Consider the following 26522-nt stretch of genomic DNA (forward strand, 5'->3'; position numbering starts at 1 on the left):
TCCCGATGTGCAGGCCGGAGGGGACTATTCCTTTAGTTTCAGGACCCTAGTAATTAGGAAGGGAAGGGACGTAGCACATTTTCTGGAAGCGAGGGTGCCCGTATTATACGAGGGAAACACTTTCCCAGCAAGTTTTCCCAAACTACAAAGGAGGAAAAGTCCCCAAAAAGGTGCAGAGTGTTACAACAGGGGGATAAGAATGAACATCGTTCATTACTGCGACACTGGCCTGTGCATAACGGATTGCTTTACATCTATGTATAATTGTATTATTTATACCATTAATATACCCTCTTATTATGCCCTGATATACTCAGCCCAAATATACCCCCACATTATAAACTGAAAAACCAGTAAGACGCCAAACAAAACTACTACCAAGCAAAATCCACGCTCCAAATGGTGCTCCTTCCATTCTAAGCCCTACAATGTGCCCAAACAGCAGTTTACATTCACAAGTAAGGCATGGCCATACCCGGAAGAACCGGCTTAAGAATTTTGGAGGTAACAATCTCCAATGGCACAAACTGGGCACAACATATTGAGTGGTGAAATGGCAGATCAGTGGAAAAATAAAAATTTTCACTTTGCATCATCCACTACGTATTAATTTGTGAAACACACCTGTGGGGTCTAAATGCTCAATATACTCCTTGATAAATGTTTCTAAAATGGGGTCACTTTTTTTGGGTACATCAGGGGTTTTGCAAATGCGACATCAACCATTCCAGCAAAATCTACGCTCCAAAAGTCAAATACCACTCCTTTTCTTCTGAACCATCCCATATGTCCAAACAGCAGTTTATAACCACATATGGGGTGTTACCATACTCAGGAGACATAGCTTTACAAATGTTGGGGGGCTTTTTCTTCTTTATCCTTGTTAAAATGAAAAATGTTGATCTAAAACTACATCTTTACAAATTAAATTTTTCATTTTCACTGCTTAATTCTAATTAATTCAGCAAAAAACTTTTGGGGTCAAAATACTCACTATACCCCTAGATGATTGCTCAAAGGGGGTAGTTTCCTTTATGGAGTCACTTTTGGGGTGTTTGCACTGTACTAGTACTACAGGGACTCAGCAAATGCGACATGGCGCACAGAAACCATTCCAAAAGCCAAATGGCGCTCCTTCCCTTCTAAGCCCTACCAAACAGCCGTTCCTAACCACATATGGGGTATTGCCGTACCCGGGAGAAATGGTTTTACAAATGTTGGGGTGCTTCTTCTCCTTTAGTTCTTGTGGAAATTTAAAAAATATTATTTAATCCTACATTTTATTGGAAAAAATTGTAATTTTCATTTTTCACGGCCTACTTCCAGTAATTTCTGCAATAAACCTGTGAGGTCAAAATGCTCACTATACCCCTAGATAATTTCCTCAAGGGGTGTAGTTTCCAAAATGGGGTCACTTGTGGGGGGTTTCCACTGTTTTGACCCCTCAAGGGCTTTGAAAATGCGACATAGCCTCTGCAATCCATTTCAGTAAAATTTGAGTTTCAAAAGCCAAATGGCGCTCCTTCCCTTCTGAGCCTTGCCATGTTCAAACAGCCATTTATGTCCACATATGTGTTATTGCTGTACTCAGGAGAAATTGTTTTACAAATGTAGGGCTGATTTTTCTCCTTTAGTCATTGTTGAAATAAAAACAATTCTATGTTTTATTTGAAAAAATTAAATTTTTTATTTTCACAGCCAATTCTAATAAAATCTATGGAACACCTGTGGTGTCAAAATGCTTAATACACCCCTAGATAAATTCCTTGTGGGATTTAGTTTCCAAAATGGGATATCTTTTGGGGTATTTCCTTTGTTTTGGTGAGACAAGACCTCTTCAAACTTGACATAGTGCCTAATTGCTGTTTTGAATACTTTGAGGGATGCAGTTCTTAAAATGGGATTATTTATGGGGGTTTGTAAAGTATAGGCCCTCCAAAGCCACTTCAGAACTGAACTGGTCTCTGAAAAAATAGTGTTTTGAAATTTTCTTGAAAATGTGAGAAATTTCTGCTAAAGCCATGTAACATCCTAGAAAAAAATAAAAGGATTTTAAAAAAACAATGCCAATCTAAAGTAGTCATATGGGAAATGTTACCTAGTAACTTTTTTGTGTGGTATTACTATCTGTCTTAGGCTAGATTCACACGAGCGTGGGGAAATTCGGACATGAAAAACGTGAAGTTTTTCACGTCCAAGGTGCCACTGTGCAGGTTCCATTTTCATGGATCCCCGTAGACTTGAGCCTATGGAGAGATCCATGAAAATGGAAGATAATAGGACAGATTCTATCTTTCAACGGACCCTTCAAACGTTGAACGGTCCCATTGAAAAACATGCATCCGTGTGACGGCTGTGGTTTTAACGGCCATCACACAGACGTATTCAACACTCGTGTGAATAAGGCCTTACAAGCAGATGCATTTAAATGTATAAAAATGCTAATTTTTGCAATTTTTTGCTACATTTTGGTGTTTTTCACAATTAAATACTGAATGTATTGACCAAATTTTACCACTAACATAAAGTCCACTGTGTCACGAGAAAACAATCTCAGAATCGCTTGGATAGGTAATAGCATTCCTAAGTGATTATCACATAAAGTGACACGTCAGATTTGAAAATGAGCCTCTGTCAGAAAGGTCAAAACTAACTCCAGCGAGAAGGGGTTAAAACCAGCTTTTTGGTCTCCCCAATTCTGGAGATTTTCTAACGATATTTTCATGTTTAAATGCACAGCATTTCAATTTATGTATTTTGGTGCTTTTTTTTTTTTTTTTTTATATATATACTTGTCAGATACAATTCTGAGACGGAAATGCAAGATAAATTTACATGCGGCGGATTTTAAAATCCACACCGCAGTTCAATGTGTAGATGAAATTACTTAAAATGCAATTTACTTTGCTGCTACTGTATTACTCTGTGGATTTGCAAATAATACGCATCATGTGTATGTCAGCAAAATGTATACTGTAGTAACTATGGAATTGCAACACAGCATACTTAATTTCTTTGCAGTTTTCCCCTCTGCAGGCTTAAATCCAAGTAGTGGGTGGAGCCTAACTGCTATCATGACTGTCATACAAGGCACATATATAGCAGCGAAAATCCTGGTCCACTATCACTCTGTAGCCTATTTTGGGCCTTAATGACAGAGCGATTTATTTTTTGATATTCGCATCTCAGAAGCCATAACTTTTAAAAAAAATTGTAGAAATAGCGGTGTGCGGGTGTGTTTTTTGCGGGAAATATTGTATTTTTTAAAAAATACACCATTTTGTGGTACATATAATTTATTGATTAACTTTCATTAACTTTTTTTGGGAGGTAATGGAAAAAAATTACATTTCGCTATTCTTTATTTGCATCTTAAAGAGGCTCTGTCACCAGATTTTGCAGCCCCTATCTGCTATTGCAGCAGATAGGCGCTGCAATGTAGATTACAGTAACGTTTTTATTTTTAAAAAACGAGCATTTTTGGCCAAGTTATGACTATTTTCGTATTTATGCAAATGAGGCTTGCAAAAGTCCAAGTGGGCGTGTTTAAAAGTAAAAGTCCAACTGGGCGTGTATTATGTGCGTACATCGGGGCGTGTTTACTACTTTTACTAGCTGGGCGTTGTGTATAGAAGTATCATCCACTTCTCTTCACAACGCCCAGCTTCTGGCAGTGCAGACACAGCCGTGTTCTCAAGAGATCACGCTGTGTCGTCACTCACAGGTCCTGCATCGTGTCAGACGAGCGAGGACACATCGGCACCAGAGGCTACAGGTGATTCTGCAGCAGCATCGGCGTTTGCAGGTAAGTCCATGTAGCTACTTACCTACAAATGCTGATGCTGCTGCAGAATCAACTGTAGCCTCTGGTGCCGACACGATGCAGGACCTGTGAGTGACGTCACAGATCTGCACTGCCAGAAGCTGGGCGTTCTGAAGAGAAGTGGATGATACTTCTATACACAACGCCCAGCTAGTAAAAGAAGTAAACACGCCCCGATGTACGCACATAATACACGCCCAGTTGGACTTTTACTTTTCAACACGCCCAGTTGTACTTTTGCAAGCCTCATTTGCATAAATACGAAAATGGTCATAACTTGGCCAAAAATGCTCGTTTTTTAAAAATAAAAACGTTACTGTAATCTACATTGCAGCGCCGATCTGCTGCAATAGCAGATAGGGGTTGCAAAATCAGGTGACAGAGCCTCTTTAAGTTTACTATCTGATATAAATATTATAATAATTCTGAGGGTCAGTACGATTACGGCGATACCAAAGTTATATAGTATATAGTGCTTATTTTTTTGCGGGATGACTTGTGATTTTTAATTGGGCTTCCGTCATGGTTAAAAATGTCCGTTAGTCTCCGTTACAAGTTTCTGTCAGCATCCGCTTTTTCAACGGAACAGATAAACGGAGACTGACTTATTTTCTATCCTTATGAATAACTGGGTCCTGATGGATCCGTTTTCCTATACACTGTAAGGCCTCATGCACAGGAACGTATTTTTTTCCTCCCGTAAATACTGCCGTAAATATGGGTCCTTGGTCACACGTATTCGACCCGTATTGCACCCGTATTTACGGGCACGTTTTCGCTGCAAAATTGCACTGCACTAATCGTTAGCCCCTTCTCTCTATCAGTGCAGGATAAAGAGAAGGGGCAGCCCTTTCCGTTGTCTTTGTGACGCGTCCCTCTTTCGACATCCAGCCCGACCTCCCTAGATGACGCGGCAGTCCATGTGACCGCTGCAGCCTGTGATTGGCCTGTGATTGGCTGCAGCGGTCACATGGGCTGAAACGTCATCCCGGGAGGCCGGACTGGAGAAAGAAGCAGGGAGTTCTGGGTAAGTATGAACTTCTATTTTTTTTACACGTTGATCTATATTGTGATCGGTAGTCACTGTCCAGGGTGCTGAAAGAGTTACTGCCGATCGTTTAACTCTTTCAGCACCCTGGACAGTGTCTATCCACTGACGTCGCCTAGCAACGCTCCAGTAATTACGGGTGCACACACGTTGTCACCCGTAATTACGGGAGCCCCATAAAATTCTATGGGCCTGCCCGTGCCGTAATTACGGCGTGAACATTTTTTCAACGGCACGGGCACCTTCCCGTAAGCATACGGGGAGGTACCCGTGGCCAATAGAAGTCTATAGGCCCGTAATTAGGGGCCATAATTACGGCTCGTGATTACGGGCGTTTTTACTTTCGTGTGCACAGGGCCTTAGTCTATGGCAACATGATGCTACAGAATAGGAATCCTTTTGCACCATCCTGTTTGACATCTGTTTCTTATTTTTCATAAGAAAAAATAAATAAACAGGATGATTGAACAGGATGCTCAAACGTGAAGTGAACCCTATTAGGCTTGGTTCACACCAGCGTTTGGCATTTCGTTGTCCTTCTTTGTCTGTTTTAATGGTTAATTTGGCCAATAAACAAAACAGTACCTTTCAACAGGATACAAAAACATGGTGTGAACCTTATGAGCAATAGCGACCAATTTTACACACATAAGGTAAATGTTGATCATTTTTTTACTTTTTACACACATACTGTAGGCCACTTCACTTGAATGGGAAAAGGGTGTAATACTGTGAGCCTCCGCTACTAGCATGTCGGCGGTTCACAGTACGAGCAGGTGAGAAATGAGTAAGCAGTACTCATATGAGCGCCGCAGCTCCTTCAAATCAGCTGATCGTCGGGGGTAATGGTAGTTGGACCTCCACCGATCACATATTGATGGCCTATTCTGAAAGGCCATCAATTTCTTATGACTGAATAGCCCCTTTAATGCTTTGACATTTTATCCTCTTACAGTCTTTGAAATGTGACCAAATAGCAATTTAATTGTCGATTAGCAAGTTAAACTTCTGACCAAAATAATGTCATTAACTGGATACGCTTTTTTTTTTTTTTTTTACCAAATTGCCTGAACATTTTTTGTATTACATAACTACATTTTAAGATGTAGATCTGACATCAGCATTGTTCAAATTTGTGTATGAATTCTTATATAATATATATAAATATTTTATTAATATTTTAGCAGTATCCATTCCCGGACCACCAGGACCACCTGGTCAACCAGGAATTCCAGGATCTAGAAATTTGGTATGTTCACTGCTTTGTTTTTTTTATACGTCATTCTTTTTATCATCTTTTTCAAAATGTAACTTACAAACGTAGGCATCTCCAAAGCAGATGTGAACAGAGCCTTAAATGAGAAACATAAAAATGGGACATAGATCTAAGCTAGACTACTTTATATAAAACATGAAATTGTTTACTTAATGTTAGATACGTTACAATATGGGTTCAAATAAATACAGTACCTCTGTTTGTCTCTGATTTTACACAATTGCACATAGCATGTTACATCATGTGCCATATTACAGAAATAGCGAGTGGGGAATATAGTACCCCATGGAGGCAACATACAGCAGCACACAGAGCGCCTACAGGTTCATTATATGATCCCTTAGCTATCCTGTGTACTGACATACTAAGTCCATGTACATGGCATTGCCCTAGCACACTGCATTGTCATTCCTCTATTGTTCCTCCTTGAAATCTATGAATAAATTGACAACTGAATGTTATTATTCCCCTTGTTAATAGGGTGTATCCCCATACAGTCTGTCATAGTCACCACTGTTTGGATTGTGTCAGAGTGTGAAGGGACATGCCCGTTGACAAGGGGTTTGCTTATACCCAGTTGTCAATTTACTACTCTATGTGCAGACATGCGAAGTCCATGTACATGATATTGTCCAAGAACAAAAATTGTGTTCGAAAAGGAGAAGGGAGAGAAAGAAGTAAAAGCAACTTCCATAGAACAAATGATAAAAACAATTAAGATACTTGAAATTTGTTTTAAATATAAGAGATAATACAAGCAGAACTTATCTTTTTTTTTTATATTAACATGTAAAAAGTAAATGCTGAAAGTAATGCTTTTCTCATCTTTCCTCTTGAATAACAGCTTCCGGAATTTGCTTTTTAAGCACAAAAACCTTTAGGTCTTATTCACATTCAGTTCAGATTTATTGCAGTTTTTGCATGCATTTTCTTAGTCAAAACCAGAATTGGACCCAGAAGAGGAGACACTTTAAGGCCTACCTTTATATATTTCTTCTGTTTAGGTTCCGTTACTGATTTTGGCTTAAAGAAAAAATACATGCAAAACTGCATCAAGTCTGCACTGTATGACCAAGGCCTTAGGCTGGGTTCCCACGGGACCGATGTGCTGCGTAAAAAACACGCAGCGTATCCGACCTGGAACCCACAGGACTTTCAGTCCGAAAAATCGCACCACATTGTGTTGTAATTAAGCGCACATACTTACCTCTTCCCTCCTAAGATGTCCGCTCCGACCTCCTTGGAAGACGTTTCAGGCCATGTGATGCTGCAGCCTGTGATTGGCTGCAGCGGTCACATGGGATACAACATCATCCCAGGAGGCCAGACTGCACGAAGAAGGATGGCGATCGAAGTATGTTTATTTTTTTCAGACGTAGCAATTTTTGCAGAGTAAACGCTGCGAATACGCCCCAAAAGTCGCAACACATGGCTTTCTGTTGTGGGTTTTGCATCCCGATTGAATTTAATGGGGGAAACCCGCAGCAGAATATCAATGAAAACGCAGCATAAATTGTCATGCCGTGGAATTAAATTCCGCACCGCAGGTCAATTTATTAACGTTTACGCTCCGTTTTTTTTCCGCAGCGTGGGCATGAGATTTTCTGAATCTCACCACTTTGCTGTTACTGTAAATGCTGTGGAATTTCCGCACACAATTCCGTTGCGGAAATCCTGCAGAGTTTAAGCTATGTGGGAACTCAGACTTAGGGTGGATTCACACATGCGCGCGCAAAAAAACGCTGTGTTTTTTTTGCGCGTTGCAGTTCCGTGTGTCATAAGTGCTTGGAGCATGGCTGCGTGATTTTCAAGCATATACCATCCTTATGACATGTGGATTTGATGTTTAGAAAAATAAATGAAGGAGGTGGTTTTATTTTTCCCTTCATTTCTTGATCTACTGTTGCGCGAATCACGCGCAGCACACGGAAGTGCGTCCATGTGCTGCGCGTGATTTTCACGCACCCATTGACTTCAATGGATGCGTGATGCGCATTACACGCTCAAGTATAGGACATGTCGTGAGTTTTATGCAGCGGTCACACGCTGTGTGAAAAACATGGATGTCTGAATGGCCCCATTGAGTTACATAGGTCCGTGCGACGCGCGTGATTTTCACGCGCGTATCATGGGCGTGAAACACGTTCGTGTAAATAAGGCCTTAGTAACAGAAATTTCTGCATCAAAATCTGCTGTGCCTAAATCCACCCTATGGGCTTGTCCACACGTAACGGAATTGCTGCGCATTTTCCATCCGCAATAGCGGACGGATAATACGCAGCAGAATACAGTAGCACCAAAGTGGGTAAGATTTAACAAATCTCATCCACACGCTGCGTAAAATTTTTCCGACCAGAAATTGAGCTGCGGTGCGTATGTTTTGTACTGTAGCATGTCGAATCCTGCTGCGGAAAGTGGACAGAATTGTTGCGTTTTTCAGAGGACATATCACCATCTCCCATCATTGTGAAAAGCGCAGGAAAATACGCACCATTTTCTGCAGTAAAAAACGCAGGAAATGGTGTTTTTCTGCAGCGGAAATCCTGCTAGCAATTCCATTACGTGTCGACGAGCCCTAACACCTTGCTCACACAGCGCAGATTTGCTGCAAATTTTGCATGTATTTTTTAAGTCAAAACCAGAAACTGAATCTAAACAGTAGAAATATATAAAGGAAGGCCATATGAATTTGTTCAGCTGGATCCAATTCTGGTTTTAGCTTAAGAAATGCAAACAAAATGCGTAAACAAGGCCTAATACTGATGGAATATCATCCGACATTTGTTCGTATTATGGACGTTTACCAATACGCTTGTGTGAACAGCGCTTATTTGGATATGCTGGAATGTGTGGGGCATATCCAGCTAATTATAATTAATTTATCCAATTAAATTTTTTACTGTCTTTGTAAATTTAGATTGGATTCACACGGCATAGCTCGGTCCGTGAGATATGGACCGTGCGTCACAGCCACGTGAATCCAGCCACGTAGTATGTATAATTATTTATTTTTCATAGGCAACGGCAACAAAAAATATTGATGAGATGCTGCAAAGAACACATTTAGTACCAGAAGGCACCTTGATTTACCTGACAGAGAGCAGTGAGGTGTTTGTTCGTGTTCGTGGTGGATGGAGAAAACTCCAGGTACAAATATCAGTAATTATTATAATAATCTGTATTTTAACATGGCTGTATTTACACCTGGCGCGGCTCTAGGCACTGAGTCTGATTGTGACTGGTATTAGCAGTTCACCTTAAGGGCATGGCCAGACGTGGCGTATTTCTGTAGAAACTGTCCGCATCAATGCCGCACATAACATGCGTTGCAGATTCAGTTGCGCCTTTGCCTAAAATGTGAAGTAAAATGCTGCGGATTAGTCGTTGCGGATTCAGGTGAAGAGTACATCCTGCTTTTTTTTTTTTTAAAACATTCCATCTCAGTCTGGCTCTAGACCTCGAAACACATAGGTCCAGCCAGGATGATGAAATATCCTGGTCGCGAAAGCAATCCGCAACGCAACACACATAACATCTGCGGATTTCATTGCGTAATTTTGCAACTCCATTGAAGTCAATAGAGAAATTACGCCACAAGTACACATCAAGTCCGCAACAGCCAGTGTATGCTGCGGACACCAAATTCCGCACCGCAGCCTATGGTCCGCAGCGGAGTTGTCTGCAACATCTGCACGAAGATAACTAAAAAGGTGTGGAAACCAATGGACAGACTGTCTGCTGCGGATTTCCAGTGCGGACTGTCCGCAGCGGAATGCCACAGCAATTCCGCCACGTCTGAACATGCCCTAAAACATCACAGTTTTGCCACCATTTTCCATGTGTTTCTATGAAAATAGTGTCAAAGCTGTGACAAACATGAACGTACCCTTATTTAGGCTAGGTTAATTTTAGGTTGTATATATAACTGAGCAACTGGCATTAGTTTACTAAAAGTTCAATACTACACAATAGAGGAGTAGCGTGCAACCTGCAGTACTCCAGCTGTTCTGAGACTACAACTCCAATACCTGTTGAGGTATACTGGAAGTTGTAGTTTCAGAACAGCTATAGGACCACAAGATGCACATTACTGCTCTTTCATTTCTGCCGCCCTAAGCACTAGCCCACTGGTGCCTTATTTACACAGCCCTGTATCCGCCTACTCCTTGTCCTGCCCCTGATACACAAAGCCTGTACGTAGGCATACATAGTCCCTATGGCTCTATATTACGGAGCCATAGTCATTAAGTGTGTCGTCATATGGTATCTCCGTACAGACCTGCCTTACAGAATAGTTCTCCAGAATAACTCCATAAATCCAGCATCCAATGGATCATGTCAAGATAATTTTTCTCTCTTCGATACCATATGAATTCAAAAGAAGAATTCTGTGTATGCCATAGGTTTCTATGAGTGCCATATTACGGATACGTACAACACATCCATAATGTGGCCGGCATGTAAGGCCTTACATTGTGTGCACTATAGCAATGTTTGGGACTATAATTGCAAATATTCATTTACGATAGGGATATTTTGGCCATATTTACAGCTAAGCTTTTCAATCTTCAGATTTAAACATCACTGAACTTTAAAGTCAAGATCTGGAGCTCTAAGCAGAACTCAAATTGTGGATAGATATGTTAGAACTAAATATTTTGATACGGCTTTTATATGAATCCATAAACTTATCTTTTTCTAATGGGCAGTTTATTTTTACATTAGCTGATCATTACACATTATTATATTTATGCTTAAGACATTTCTTTTATTAATCTCATTACTGTAACTCAATGTTCTTGACTTAATGTTCGTGCATTCAAGATGTCCTCAGTATTCACTCAGCTGAAAATACAGCCGGTAAGATCATTCAAATGCATAAAGCAGAAGTGTTCTTATCTGTATGTAACGGAAGACAATACTGCATAATACAAGTATTATTGTCAGTAAAAGTGTTTGGAAGATCACAGTGCTAGTGTGGCCAACTACAGTACCCTCAAAGTCTGAAGTCATAGGCACTGTTCCCGCTAACCTGTGTACTCTGGAAATGATAGAGTTAAAAATTCCTGCAGACAGGTAGACCGGCAAAACTCATACAGCGGGCTCTTCGTTGATTGTCTTCTGATGTTAGAACATTAACAATTTGTATTTGCTCATGCTATAAATTTGTTTTGCAGCTCGGTGGCTTGATTTCGCTTCCTGCAGATAGCCCGCCACCACCTGCAATCTCTGGCCATGTAAGTGTTGAGTTTATGCTTCTGTGTATTTATGAACTATGCCTAGGATATACTGTTAGATTTTATACAGAGAAATTAGAATACAAAGATGATTCTCATCAGAAATATCCTTACACTGTCCATACACAAGATGTTTTAGATACTTGCGATATCTGTGGAAAAGTTGATTTGCTCAAATGGATTTTTTTTATCGATAGAGCCAAGTCCAGGTCACAGAACAAGCAAAAGTTTTCGTTTTTTAACTTGTGCTGTTGCAGCCATCTAAATCACTGGTGTATGGCCAGCTTTAAATAGTTATATGAACTTTATATTAATTATTATATGATAGTTGTGTCTACCAAAACAAGTATTTTTTCAAACAAGTCTCTACTAAAATGTTTCCATCGCTGTCCCCATCTGTAATGTTTAAAAACATACAAGATTTTCCTTAGTTAATAGCGGATTTAGGAACTATTTGGTGTCCTTTTGCATATATAAGCCTTTACCTCTGCACATGTCATACAGCATTCTCACAAAACACTCTCGTAGAAATAAAGGAGTTATTTTTTGATCGAAGTTTCTTATATCCATGTTGCTGTAAAGCAAATCTGTCGAAATTAGTGGTGTAACTACTTCCGTAGCAGCCATAGCGGCTGCTACTTGGCCCGGGTCATCCTGCACCACATTCGTTTGTATCTGCATCCTCATGATGCAAATACAATTCAATAAATTGGTTGAGCAGGAAGCCATCACCATTCACTCACTGACCTCTGACGTTAGCGCGAATTGGAAGAAGCACAAAAAATGTGCTGCTCTGTTCCTCTTGGGAACGGGGCTAGGTGAATATTGCTTTTATAATTTTAAGGGGCACTATTTCTGTATGAGGAGGCACTAAGGAGGCATTATAATGCGTGGGGGCACTAAGATGACATTACTACTGTGTGAAAGGCACTAAGGGGTCAACACTACTGTGAGAGAGGCGCTAAGGGTGCATCACTACTGTGTGGGGGGAATAAGGGGGAATCACTACTGTGAAAGGGCATTAAGGGGGCATCATTACTGCAAGGGAGGCACTAAGAGAGATCACTATCTTTGTGGCACTATTATTTTTAGGTTTTTGCAGCAGTAGGACATAGGTTAAAAGCAGTTGCAGGATGGGAAGTTTATGTACAGGGTGAGGATGTGCTGGAAAAAAAAAGAGCTATAGACAGCTGAGCAGTAAACTCTGCAGAGACGAGTCCTGGCTGAGAGAAGTCGTCATGACGGTCTGGCTCTGATGGAGAGAAAAGGGAAAGCGAACGTATCCAATCAGAGAAGATGTCACCTGTAAGTCTCTGTAAGTCACTGGATTTGTTGAACTGTATTCATTGCAATGTATTAACAGCGTGATTATACTGTAGCGTCCATGGCCGTGGACCATCGGGATTACTCACCCCCCTGTGGCCGCGGCCATGGATCTGTGAGCGCTGGCCCGCATCTCCTCCCAAGTAGACACCAGCGCTCACTTCCACTCTGGTTCGCTGTGTCCCGTATGGTGCGCACGCACACACTCGTGCCCGGCCTTAAAGGGCCAGCACGCGCACATGGGAATTATCATTAATTAGCTCATGATCACCCTGGACTAAAAAAAAGGGCCCTGCCCCTTTGCTCATTGCCTGAGCGTTGTTGTGTTTTCCTATGCTAGTCTTGCAAATGATCCCTTAGTGTTAGGCCTTATTCACACGGACGTGTCCATTTTGTGCGCGCAAAAAACGCTGCGTTTTGTGCAAAAGGTCCGTGTGTCATCAGCATATGGTGCGCGGCTGCGTGATTTTCACGCAGCCGGCATCATTATGACACTTTGGTTTTATGTTTACAAACAGAAAAGCACGTGGTACTTTTCTGTTTTCATTCATTGTTTTTACTACTGTTATGCGAATCACGCGCGGCACCCGGAAGTGCTTCCGTGTGCCGAGCACGATTTGCACGCGCCCATTGACTTCAATGGGTGCGTGCAGCGCGAAACACGGGCAAATGTAGGACATGTCATGAGTTTCATTAGATAATTAGTCTAAAGCTGTGTTTACAGCCGACTATGCTATTGTTTCTGCTAAGAAAAAAGAAACCTTATGGAACGGAAACAAACTGAAACCAATTGGAAGGGAAGCATTACCATTAAAATCAATGGTAATGCAAATGGAAGTTATAGTTTCCGTTTGGCTTTCCGCTCATTGGTTCCTCCGACGGAAAGGTTGAATGGAACCTATGAACGGAAGTCCTTTGCTGATGTGAACAGGACCTAACTAGCCAAATTTATGTCACAAAGAAATCCCCACTCTATCCAGTGTCTAATGATACCAAACACGTGTATATTGCCCTATCGACATCATTACCATTACATCCGAGAACAAAGATCACCATTTTTTTTCTAGCATGCCTCCTACCTTTAGTTGGTATGTGGGATCTGAAAATGGGCGCAAAGCACCAATGTACAAGAATTTTTATTGTAGAAATATAGTACATAGGGGCGGTGGAGGGGCTAAGGAGACAAAAACTAGAGACAGGTAATAATTTGTGTGGATTTTATATATTAGAGACTGTGATATGGATGCATCATTATATGCATCCATGTAAAATGCTTCCATGACACAGAAAATAGTCCCTGACTGTGCGTGTCGCATAGGTGAGGTGTTTGGAAACATATATATTTCACAGGCTTTTTTTTTGTTTGTCTTAATTTTTTTTCTTTATTTATTTTTTACTTTGTCTATTTTTTTACCTGTGTCTGGAGGAAGCGTAGGATAAGGCTATGTGCACATCTGAGTCAGGGCTCCGTTCCGACATTCTGTCTGATCTTTCCATTGGAACGGATCCCTGACTGACACAAACTGAAACCATAGGTTTCCGTTTCCATCACCTTTGATTTCAATGGTGATGGATCCGGTGCCAATGGTTTCAGTTTGTCTCCGTTGTGCAGCTCCCTGTCACTTCAGTAGGATGCCGGACCTCTTTAATGGCAGAGAGTTATTCAGTGCGATCTTCCACTTAACAGTATCACGTCTATTTACGTCACTGCAGCATGAGGTACCGTATATGCTACAGCTACGTAAATAGACAGATTGGCGACGTGAGATGGTTAATTAGTAATAAATTAAGGTAAAACGTTCCCTTTAGGTCTGATTTACACACAGCACAGCTCTTAGCTGTGTTTTTAGTTGTTTAGTTGGCATGCTCTAGTGTGCTGTGTTTTTCATGCTGTTTTCTCCTTTAAAGACATAGTTTAAAAAACACCATAAAATAACGCTTAGAAATTTAGAAACCTGCAGGTGTAGTGTTTGTAGGGGTTATTTAATGCGGCTTTCAATGAAAAAAATAACAAAATCTGTGTGATCCCAGCCTCAGGGTAACTTTACACGTGCCAAATGGCACTGTCATTCCACCTGGTAGAAGCTGGCAAAAAGATGGTACAATTCGGCACATGTGAAGTTACCCATAATCATTCAATTGGGGACATTTTTCCTAACATGATTTTGACAAATACATCTTAATTGCTGTATAAACATATGGCTTGTAAGGCCACGTTCAGACGTGGCAGAATTGCTGTTGAAATCTGCAGCAGCCGTTTTTTACATTTGTTTCTGTCTATTTTTAGGAAACTTAGTTCAGACGTTGTTGAAAATAACTGCACATAAATTAGGCTGCAGGGCAGAATTTCCCCTTCGCAACGTGCACATTATGTTGTGGAATTTCACTGCGGATTTCAGCCTTTGCAATGCAAATTCTGAAATCTGTGGCAAGTCCGCTGTGATATCTGCAACGTCTGAATTACCTGTAAAATATGCAAATGTTGGTGCAGATTCGTTGCGTAATTCCCCCGAATCTGCACCAACATTTGCAGCGGAAAAATTCTGCCACATGTGAACGTGGCCTGAGTGCAGTCACACACTGCAGATTTTGTTGCAAAAATTTTCTGTGCTGAAAATCAGTTCCATAAGGGCATGGCCCCACGTGGCGGTTTTCCTCCACAGCTGTCCGCATCAATGCCGCACAGAATCTGCGTTGCAGATTCTGCGGCGGATCTGCCCAAAATGTGCAGTAAATTGATGCGGACTAGCTGCTGCGTACTGCGGTAAAAGTGCTTCCCTTCTCTCTATCAGTGCAGGATAGAGAGAAGGGACAGCACTTTCCCTAGTGAAAGTAAAAGAAATTCATACTTACCGCCCGTTGTCTTGGTGACGCGTCCCTCTTTCGGCATCCAGCCCGACCTCCCTGGATGACACGGCAGTCCATGTGACCGCTGCAGCCTGTGATTGGCTGCAGCCGTCACTTAGACTGAAACGTCATCCTGGGAAGCCGGACTGAAGACAGAAGCAGGGAGTTCTCGGTAAGTATGAACTTCAATTTTTTTGACAGGTTGCTGTATATTGGGATCGGTAGTCACTGTCCAGGGTGCAGAAACAGTTACTGCCGATCGCTTAACTCTTTCAGCACCCTGGACAGTGACTATTTACTGACGTCTCCTAGCAACGCTCCCGTAATTACGGGAGCCCCATTGACTTCCTCAGTCTGGCTGTAGACCTAGAAATACATAGGTCCAGCCAGAATGAAGAAATGTCATGTCAAAAAAGCAAGACGCATCCGCAGCACACATAACATGTGCATGACATCTGCGGACTTCATTGCGGAATTTAGAATCTCCATTGAAGTCAATGGAGAACTTCCGCAATGAGTCCGCAACCAGTCCACCACTGGTCCGCAACATCCATTGTATGCTGCGGACACCAAATTCCGCACCGCAGCCTATGCTCCGCAGCGGAATTTTCAGCCACGTCTAAACGAAGCCTACTAAAAAGAAGTCGAAGGCAATGGAGAAACGGCTCCGCTGCGGATTAACGCTGCGGAGTGTCCGCAGCGGAATTCAAGAGCAATTTCGCCACGTGGGGCTTTGCCCTAAATCTGAATGTGGTTGTTTCCGCAGCATGGAATTCTGCAAGTTCCATTCAGATAAGTAGAACCGATTTTCAATTGCAGAAAATTTCCTGCACGCATTTTACATCGAATCGCTACAGTTTTGCAATGTGGTTTTCATATGTGCTGCTATTACAGATGAAGCACGTTTCAATGTGCTTCACTTGTTATAACCACACAGCTGTTAACGCAATCATGGGCCAAAATATATTAGACTGAAATTTGTAATGGGTATGTCAACCGATACCCGCCCTCCAGTGATTTATCCAGTTTCCAAATCATAGGTGATAGATATATATATCTGAGAGAAAAGATGACACAAGAGACCATGCTTGTATGCTCAAATTCCTTCTCTGATCTTTATTGATCCAAACAAGTATATAAGTATAATGACAGGAAAGGTGTAGGCTTTGGTTTTAGCCAATCATCTACAATATGATAATGACTCTGATTCAGCCAATGAGAATATTTCAATGCATTATAATAATTCTTCACCCTCCAAGCCCCAGGTGGCCTGAACCTTGTCCCATGGAGAAGACACACATTTCAGAGACACAAGTTAATTTGTCTACTTCTTATCTCACTAGAGAATGGAGACTGCAGATAAGATTAAATCATTTAAACAGAGGGCTGAATCCCCTTCCCTCATGGTAAACAATGTCATTGTTCATTTAACCAAGGCCATTTGATCTCTCCTTACAAGAGTAATAAAACATTCAATTCAAGAACACATAACATAGAATTGCTTCAAGACATCTGCTGACATATTACTTTTTACTTATTAATCTCAAGATGGTTCCTTCAGGCCAAAAGATGGATTCCAACGATCCAAAATGGACGCCTACCATACAAAATGGAGTCCATGCAAAATGTTATCTTTTAAACATATTCTAATCACTTTCACAACAGCCAAAACCTGCATCACAAAACCGCAATGATTCGCGGTAAATGCATTTTATTTTTACCATGCGTTTCTCACAGCAATAAAAAAAAGCACATGAAAAGTGCTACAAAACTGCAGTAAAAATGCAGTAAAATGCAGTAAAACGCTCATTCAGCCTAAAGCAAAATAGTTGATTTAACCCCTTAATGACCAGCCTATTTTGGACCTTAATGACCAGGCCATTTTTGAAGTTTTTCCATCGTCGCATTCCAAGAGCTATAACGTTTTTATTTTTGCGTCGACATAGCTGTATAAAGTCTTGTTTTTTGCGGGACAAGTTGTACTTTTCAATAGCACCATTTTGGGGGACATATTATTTATTGATTAACTCTTATTAACTTTTATTTGGGGGGAAATAGAAAAAAACCTTACATTTCGCCACTCTTTTTCGCGTCTTAAATCTATGCCGTTTACCGTGTGATATAAATAACACAATAACTTTATTCAGCGGGTTGTTACAATTGCAACGACACCAAATTTGTATAGATTTTGTATGTTTTACTACTTTTACACAGTAAAAACGCTTTTTTTTCAAATTTATTTGTTTTTGTGTCTCCATATTTGAAGAGCCGTAACGTTTTTATTTTTTCGCCGATGCGGTTGTATGAGGGCTTTTTTTGCGGGAAGACTTGTAGTTTTTATTGGTACCATTTTGGAGTAGATGCGACTTTTTGATCAGTTTTTATCACATTTTTTTAAAGTCAGTATTCACAGAAAACAGCAATTTTTCCATAGTTTTTTATTAATTTTTTTACGGCGTTCACCGTGCGGGTTAAATAATGTAATAGATTCATAGTCGGGGTCGTTACGGACGCGGCGATACCAAATATGTGTAACTTTGTAACTTTATTTTGGTTTTTTAACAGTAAAGCATTTTGTAAGGGGAAAAGCTGGGTTTTTCATTTTTTTTCACATTTTATTTTAAATTAACTTTATTAAACTTTTTTTTCACTTTTTTACTAGTCCCATTAGGGGACTATAATATGCGATTCTGCGATCGCATTTATAATACATTGCAATATTTTTGTATTGCAGTGTATTACTGCCTGTCCGTTTAACACGGACAGGCATCTGCTAGGTCATGCCCACGGCATGATCTAGCAGGCATTCACTCCAGGCAGCCTGGGGGCCTTTATTAGACCCCTGGCTGCCATTGGAGACACAGACACTCGGCGATCGTATCGCCGGGTGTCGGTGGGGGAGAGAGGGAGCTCCCTCCCTCTCTCCAAAACCACTCAGATGCGGTGCTCGCTATTGAGCACCGCATCTGAAGGGTTAAACGGGTGAGATCGATACTAATATCGATACTAATATCGATCTCACACGGCAGAGCAGGGACGCTCCCAGCCCTCAGCTGCCTCTAGCAGCTGAGAGCAGGGAGATTTGACAGCTCCCTGCTCTGTAAACTTATTCCGATGCCGCAACGTAAAAAGTCTATGGCATCGGAATAAGGCCCGTTAGTGACCGACGTAGAAACACGATGGGCCGGTCACTAACGGGTCAAATTAGCCAGAATTTTGCTGCATTTAAAAAAGTAAACAGAAAAACTGTGATTATAGCTTTTGTGTTTGTTACACATTACCTCTATGGGTGGCTTTACATGCTTCAGTAATGTGTACGATTCAGCGATTCAACCACGTTCGACTATAGTTTCTTATAGTGAAGGAAGTGTATGATGTACATTTATATGTAGTGGTTATTCAATATTGCAATGAAGTTGAAATTATAGTCAAATAGTAAAGAGGTGTGGAGAAAAGTCAAAATTGTTTTTTTTCCAATGAGGCAACGCATTAAAGTGAAACAATGTGAACATGCATGTGATATGAACGAAGCCAGGGCCAGCCTTTGGGCACAGGGCGCATCACTCCAGCAGATAGAAGGGGGCGCTGCGCTCCAACTCTGTTCTCGCTAGTGGCGTAACTACCTCCGTAGCAGTTATAGCGGCTGCTATGGGGCCCGCGGCATGAGGTGGCCCATGCTGGCTGCCAGCAAAGGACCCCCCATGCCTGGTGGAGCCGCTAGCAGCCATTCATTATAAATAATTATTAAATTACATAGTGGGCAGGCATAATTATACTGTGTGATAGTGGGGCATAAGGTGGCCATTATATTGTGTGAGGGGTGGATTTAGGGGGCATTATTTATAATATGTGGGCGTCACAAGGGGGTATTATACTATGTGGGGGTCACTAAAAGGCATTATGCTGTGTTGGAGCACTAAAGGGGGCATTATACTGTGTGGGGGCACTTGGGGGACATTATACTGTGTGTGGGCACTAAAGGGGGCATTATACTGTGGTGGCACTAAAGGAGACACTATACTGTGTGGGGGCCACTAAGGGGGCATTATACTGTGTGGGGATCACTAAGGGACCATTGTACTGTGTAGGGGCACTACAGGGGGCAATATACTGTTTGGACACACTTAGATGACAAAATACTGTGTCTTTAAAGGGGTTATAATATATTATATTATTAAATATTATTATTATTCTGTATGGGGGAAGCTAAAGGGACATTATACTGTGTGGGGTCACTAAAGGGGGCATTATACTGTGTGGGGGACTATAAGGGGCATTATACTATGTGGGGGCACTAAAAAGGGCAATATACTGTGGGGGGGGAATTCAACTTTTTTAATGGGGCATTTTTTTATGATGGGGTGGGGCGCCAAAAGAAAATTTCGCACAGGGGCGCCATCTATCCTAAGGCCGACCCTAAACGAAGCAAAGACCGAAATACCTCACTTCCAATTCATGTACAAACACCACATAGCGCGGAAGTATAAGAAAATATAGTTTTATATTTATTAAATCACATAAAGTTAAATAAACATAAAGAGGAGACATACCTACAATATAACAAGGTGATATCTGTTGTATACTTTTATATTGCCAGGCAAGTATTACTGAAGATATATTTACAAGACACCCTTCAAATCGAATTGTAAACCAACGTAAGTTAAATTGTAGCAGAGGAACATGCATAGACAGGAAGGCAAGATCCATACTGATCTAGATAGAGCATCGCACGCCAACATGCGTTTTTGTGGTTGCTTCGTCTAGGGATAATCCGTTTTGAATGGCAACACCAGTTTTAAATGCAAGACTATTAAATGATTGCACTTATGCGCAACAATCTGCTGATCTTAGGATCAAAATTTGTAACAAACTTGAAATCGTGTTTTTAATTATCTAAAGTAGTTGTCGGTACCATGTATGGTGCTTCAAAGAATAACATGTCTAAACTATGGTCTTTTTTTACAGGGATATCAACCTTTTCCTGCCCTGACTCCAGGTATAAACACAGACTACGGAACACCAAATGTGAGTATGGTAATTGTTTTACTAAAATTTGAAGATTTGAAAAAAGTTACATCCTGTGACAAATAGGTAGTCTTAATTGTAGCAGACAAATTTTGCTTATCTGATCTTGAGAAGTGGAAAAAATGCACAGACAGTATATGGTGATTACATTTAGAACATATTCACACGAACTAGTGCAAACTCGGACGTGAAAAACTGCCTTTTTTCACGTCCGAGTTGCAGCCGTGAGGGTCCCGTTTTCACAGATCACTCATAGACTTGAGTCTTTTGAGGGATCCGTGAGGAATCTATGAAAATGAAATAAAATAGGACATGTTCTGTTTTTCAACGGACCCTTCACACGATTGTTTTAACGGCCGTCACACGGGCATATACTATTGTCGTCTGAATTCGGCCTAAAAAGAAGTCTGTCAGGGTATGCCCAGACGTGGCGGAGTTCTGCGTACGTTGCAGATTCTGTTGCGGCTTTGCCTAAAATGGGAATTAAATTGATGCGGACTAGCCATTGCGTATTGAGGGGAAGAGGGCTTCCCTTCTCTCTATCAGTGCAGGATAGAGAGAAGGGACAGTCCTTTCCCTAGTAAAAGTAAAAATAAATTCATACTTACCCGGCCATTGTCTTGGTGACGCGTCCCTCTTTCGCCATCCAGCCCGACCTCCCTGGATGACGCGGCACTCCATGTCACCGCTGCAGCCAGTGATTGGCCTGTGATTGGCTGCAGCCGTCACTTGGACTGAAACGTCATCCTGGGAGGCCGGACTGGAGGAAGAAGCAGGGAGTTCTCGGTAAGTAGGAACTTCTATTTTTTTTACAGGTTGATGTATATTGTGATCGGAAGTCACTGTCCAGGGTGCTGAAACAGTTACTGCCGATCGCTTAACTCTTTCAGCACCCTGGACAGTGACTATTTACTGACGTCGCCTAGCAACACTCCCGTAATTACGGGTGCACACACGTAGTCACCCGTAATTACGGGAGCCCCATTGACTTCTTCAGTCTGGCTGTAGACCTAGAAATACATAGTTCCAGCCATGAAGAAATGTCATGTTAGTAAAACCAATACGCTCCACAGCACACATAACATCGGCGGACTTCATTGCGGAATTTTGACTCTCCATTGAAGTCAATGGAGAAATTCCGCAATGAGTCCGCAACAAGTCGCTACACGTCCGCAACAGTCAGTGTATGCTGCGGACACCAAATTCCTCACTGCAGCCTATGCTCCGCAGCGGAATTGTCCGCAACGTGTAAACGAACCCTACTAAAAAGCTGTGGAAGGCAATGGAGAAACGTGTACGCTGCGGATTGCCGCTGCGGACTGTCCGCCACGGACTGTCCGCCAGAGCAATTCCGCCACGTCAGGTCATGCCCTCATTATATTATTCACTCCCAAGCTGCTTACATCGCTGATATGGTAATGGGAAAAGCATTGCCCACAAAGCTTTATGGCACGTTCAGACGTGGCGGAATTGCTGTGGAATTCTCCAGCGGCTGATTTTTTCAATTCTTTCTATTCATTTTTAGGAAAGTTAGTTCAGACGTTGCAGAAAATAACTGTGCGGACCATAGGCTGCGGTGCAGAATTTCCCCTCCGCAGCATGCTCTTTCCATTGCGGAGAAGAAGCGGAATTTCATTGCAGATTTCAGCCTTTGCAGTGCAAAAACTGACATCTGTGGCAAGTCCGCTGTGATATCTGCAACGTCTGAATTACCTGTCAAATATGCAAATGTTGGTGCAGATTCATTGCGTAATTGCCACAAATTTGCACCAACATTTACAGCGGAAAAATGAACTTGCCCTTATAAGATGTCTTGTTCTATCAAAACGCTAAAAATTTACTTTAATGCCTCTATGCGCCGTATGTTATTTAGCCATAAAGAGTCCTCCATGGCAGGGAGAGCCATGCACTTCTTGTCTTAACGCCCTCCCGTTCCCTCTCAACCTCTCTGGCAAGCTGCTGCATCAGACGTCACTCGATCCAAATCCTGCGCCGTGCAGTCAGGATTAGTCGGAGAGGGTGAGAGCGAAGGGAACAGGGAGGCGTTAGGATGAAAAGGCAGACCTTATACGAAAACTCTTTATGGCTAATTAGCATATGACACGTGGAGGCATTAAAGTAAACTTTTAGCATTTTCATAGAACCAAAACATCTTGTAATGTTAGCAATGCTTTTCACAACACCATACCAGCGGTGTGTGGAAAGCTTCTTGTGAAAGGAATGACTCATACAACAGTGCGTCTTCATGGTATATGCGTTGGTTTGAGGCCAACACACTTTTGTACAAAGAGAAAGAAAAGTGTCAGTGCTTTGTATCAGTATTTGGAACTACCGCCTGCGAGAAAGGGGCTTGTACAAGCTCCGAAAAGGAAAATAGTTGCTGTCTAAATATTATATACCTCCTAATAAATGACAGTAACACTCACAAAATAATTATAAATGAAATAAAAAACGTTATTTTTGCATATAAATAGATAAAAATACATGAAAATGATTAAAAATTAACCCCCAAGGTTTTACAGTAGATATAAAAAATGCAAAGTGATATAATCAATGTAAGCCACATAAGTATACTAGGACTGGAGTATATAGTACACACAATAAGCCAAAAAAAAAAAAATTGATACAGGAGAAGTGGAACATACAGCCCAAAAGGACAGACAGACATTTCTTCTCGTGGGTCTCACTCAGCAATGTTTGGGGCTGGTTTAAATATTAGGGTATGTTCACACGATGTGGTTTCAGACGTAATTTGGGCGTTTTACGCCTCGAATTACGCCTGAAAAAACGTCCCTAATACGCCTACAAACAACTGCCCATTGCTTTCAATGGGAATTACGATGTTCTGTTCCCACAAGCCTTTATTTTACGCGTCACTGTCTAAATACGGCGCATAATATGACGGCTCGTCAAAAGAAGTGCAGGACAATTCTTGGGACGTTTTTGGAGGCGTTTTTTATTGACTACATTGAAAAACAGCTCCAAAAACGGCTGTAAAAAACGCAGCGAAAAACGCGAGTTGTTAAAAAAACTTCTGAAAATCAGGAGCTGTTTTCACCTGAAAACAGCTCTGTATTTTCAGACGTTTCTGGTCACTGCGTTTGAACATATGGGTGCACACAGAGTTTTTTGCAGGCGGAAAATCTGCCTCAAAATTCAGTTTGGAAGTTTGAGGCAGATTTTCCTCTGCCTGCACGGCATTTTTCACTGCGTTTTTTGCGTCGTTTTTCGCCTGCGGCCATTGAGCGCCCGCGGGCATAAAACGCAGCGAAATACGCTTTCTCTTCCTCCAATTGTTGTCAATGGGTGGTCAGAGGGGTAACCGCGCAAAGATAGGGCATGTTCCTTCTTTCTCCTGCGAGCCGGTTTTACCGCTCGCGGGAGAAAACCACCTCCGCCTCCCTTTGAAATCAATGGGAGGCATTTTCGGCCGTTTTTTGGCAAGTTTTGCGGCGTGGTTTCCGTGTCAAAAGACTTGTAAAAAAACTCAGTGTGAATCTGTAATCATATTTTCAGTACGAGACAGTAGTTCCACGGAGAGGCAGGGAACTATGATGCTGGGAGCCTGGCTCCCTGCAGTGTATTCGGTCCGGGACTTGCGGCCGAAATACGTTCCGTCCTTTACGGACCGAACATGCTCGTGTGAATCCAGCCTAACACTGGACCAATGAGGAAATACCAAGACACCTGCTATGAGGTTTGTTGTAATGGAAAAACACTCCTACCTAATTATCTCTGTATACATGGTGAAAGGGGGAAGCGCACAACCAGCATCAGAGCATAGCAATGAGTGGGCGGGTACAAGGGGGAGATGGTCACCTAATCTGTTGTCACATGATCTGTTTAAACTTAGAGAGAGGTAACCTAGAGTGGTGAAAATCACCTCTAGTGGCCAAATGAAGATCACCTGATCTGTCATCACATGATCAGTATGATTAACTCCTTAACGACCGCCAATACGCCTTTTCACGGTGACCATTAAGGGTACTTATGCCAGAGCGCCGCCTTTTCACGGCGCTCTGACATAAGCCTGGCGCGGGTGTCCTGTGCCGGCTAAAGCGGGTGTCGAGCAGTCAAAAGACAGCCGGACACCTGCACTAACGGGCGGGATCGATTTCAACATCGATCTCACCCGTTTAACCCCTTAGATGGAGCGCCGCATCCAAGTGGTTTTAGAGGGAGGGTGCTCCCTCTCACACCACATCGACACCCTGCAATTGCAATCTCAGGGTGCCGATGGCTTCTATGGCAGCTGGGGGTCTAACAAAGGCCCCCAGGTCTCCCTGTAGTGTAGGTTTTACACTGACAGGCAATAATACGCTGCAATACAGAAGTATTGCAGTGTATTATAAAAGCGGTCAGAAGATCGCATAGTGAAGTCTCCTAGTGGGACTAAAAATAAAGTTATCAAAAAGTTTAATAAAGTTAATAATAAATAAATAAAAATCCCAAATAAAAAAAATGAAAAACCACCCTTTTTCCCTTATAAAATACTTTAATATGAAAAAAACATCAAAAATAATAAAACATTACACATATTTGGTATAGCCGCGTCTGTAACGATCCCACCTATAAAGCAATTACGTTATTTAACCCCCACGGTGAACGCCGTAAAAAGTAAGATGAAAAACAATGCCAGAATTGCTGTTTTCTGTTCATCCTGCATTCAAAAAAATGTGATAAAACGTGATCAAAAAGTCGCATGTACTCCAAAATGGTACCAAAAAACTAGCTCTCAGACAGCTGCATCGGCGTAAAAATAAAACAATTATGGCTCTTAAAACATGGCAACACAAAAACAAATAATTTTGAAAAAAAAGTGTTTTTACTGTATAACAGTAGTAAAACATACAAACTCAATATAAATTTGGTATCGCCACAATCGTAATGACCCACTAAATAAAGTTATTGAGTTATTTATGCCACACAGTAAACGGCATAAATCTAAGACGCAAAAAAGAGTGGTGAAATTTATGGGGTTTTTTCCATTACCCCCCCCCCCCTCCAAAATGAAAAGTTAATAGAAGTTAATCAATAAATTATATGTACCCCAAAATGGTGGTATTAAAAAATACAACTTGTCCCGCAGAAAACAAGACATTATACAGCTATGTCGACGCAAAAATAAAAAAGTTATAGCTCTTGGAATGCGACGATGGACAAAACACACAGAAAATAGCTTGGTCATCAAGGTTTAAAATAGGCTGGTCATTAAGGGGTTAAACTTAGAGAGGTAACCTAGAGTGGTTAAAATAAACTCTAGTGGCCAAATGAAGGAAGAGCAACTTATAAAACAGTTCAAAGTGAGAAAAACAAAGTGAAATGACACGCAGCAAAACAAAATAAAAGTACAAGTGCTGTCTGTGTAAAAAGCAAAGTGTAAACAAAGTGACTACCCTACATTGGTATGTTATCAAGAGGTAGTGAATAAATATGATAAATGCACTAATTGTATAACTATTAGGCCCTGTTCACACAGTTTTTGCAGGCAGAAAATTCACACTCACAAAATAATTATAAACATTTTTTTCCAGGGGTGCCTCGAGCGTGAAAAGGTTGGGAAACTCTGTCCCAAGGAAAGAGTATATTAGGTAGAAGACAACACTGGATATTTTTTATTTTTTTTTATCTGTTGTATCTGGCTGGTTATGGAAAATGGGGGGAACTCCACGTCGTTTTTTTTTCAATTATTTATTTATTTTAAAAACAATGTGGGGTCCCCACATTTTTCATAACCAGTCAGATATAACATAGCAGCAGGGGGCTAGCATTACCAGAGTAGGAAGGGCCACAGCTTTTGGGCTTTCCCAGCCTAATAATACCAGCCTGCATCCGCCCAAGTGCCCGACCATCACTTCAGATGGTCGGGTACTGTATCGTATCTGCCACTTCCCTGTACCACTGGTGGAGGTGGAGGTGGGTACATGGTAATAATGGGGGGTT

General features: G+C 41.5%; 1 protein-coding gene and 1 long non-coding RNA gene across 4 annotated transcripts in view; one reads left to right on the forward strand and one right to left on the reverse strand.

Moving 5' to 3' along the window:
• LOC142651782 (uncharacterized) overlaps positions 1 to 7404 on the reverse strand; it is a 29788-nt gene extending 22384 nt beyond the window's left edge. Inside the window, exon 1 of the long non-coding RNA XR_012847712.1 lies at positions 7355 to 7404. This is a non-coding gene — a long non-coding RNA (uncharacterized LOC142651782). The remainder of the gene's footprint in view (positions 1 to 7354) is intronic.
• COL15A1 (collagen type XV alpha 1 chain) overlaps positions 1 to 26522 on the forward strand; it is a 359120-nt gene that overhangs the window by 317893 nt on the left and 14705 nt on the right. For all 3 annotated transcript variants that reach the window (XM_075826867.1, XM_075826865.1, XM_075826866.1), the window contains 4 exons: positions 6056 to 6120; positions 9166 to 9294; positions 11325 to 11384; positions 20520 to 20579. In XM_075826867.1, the coding sequence (XP_075682982.1) occupies positions 6056 to 6120; positions 9166 to 9294; positions 11325 to 11384; positions 20520 to 20579 (314 nt within the window). The remainder of the gene's footprint in view (positions 1 to 6055; positions 6121 to 9165; positions 9295 to 11324; positions 11385 to 20519; positions 20580 to 26522) is intronic.

This window comes from Rhinoderma darwinii, chromosome 5 (genome assembly GCF_050947455.1).
Source record: "Rhinoderma darwinii isolate aRhiDar2 chromosome 5, aRhiDar2.hap1, whole genome shotgun sequence".
Lineage (NCBI taxonomy): Eukaryota > Metazoa > Chordata > Amphibia > Anura > Rhinodermatidae > Rhinoderma > Rhinoderma darwinii.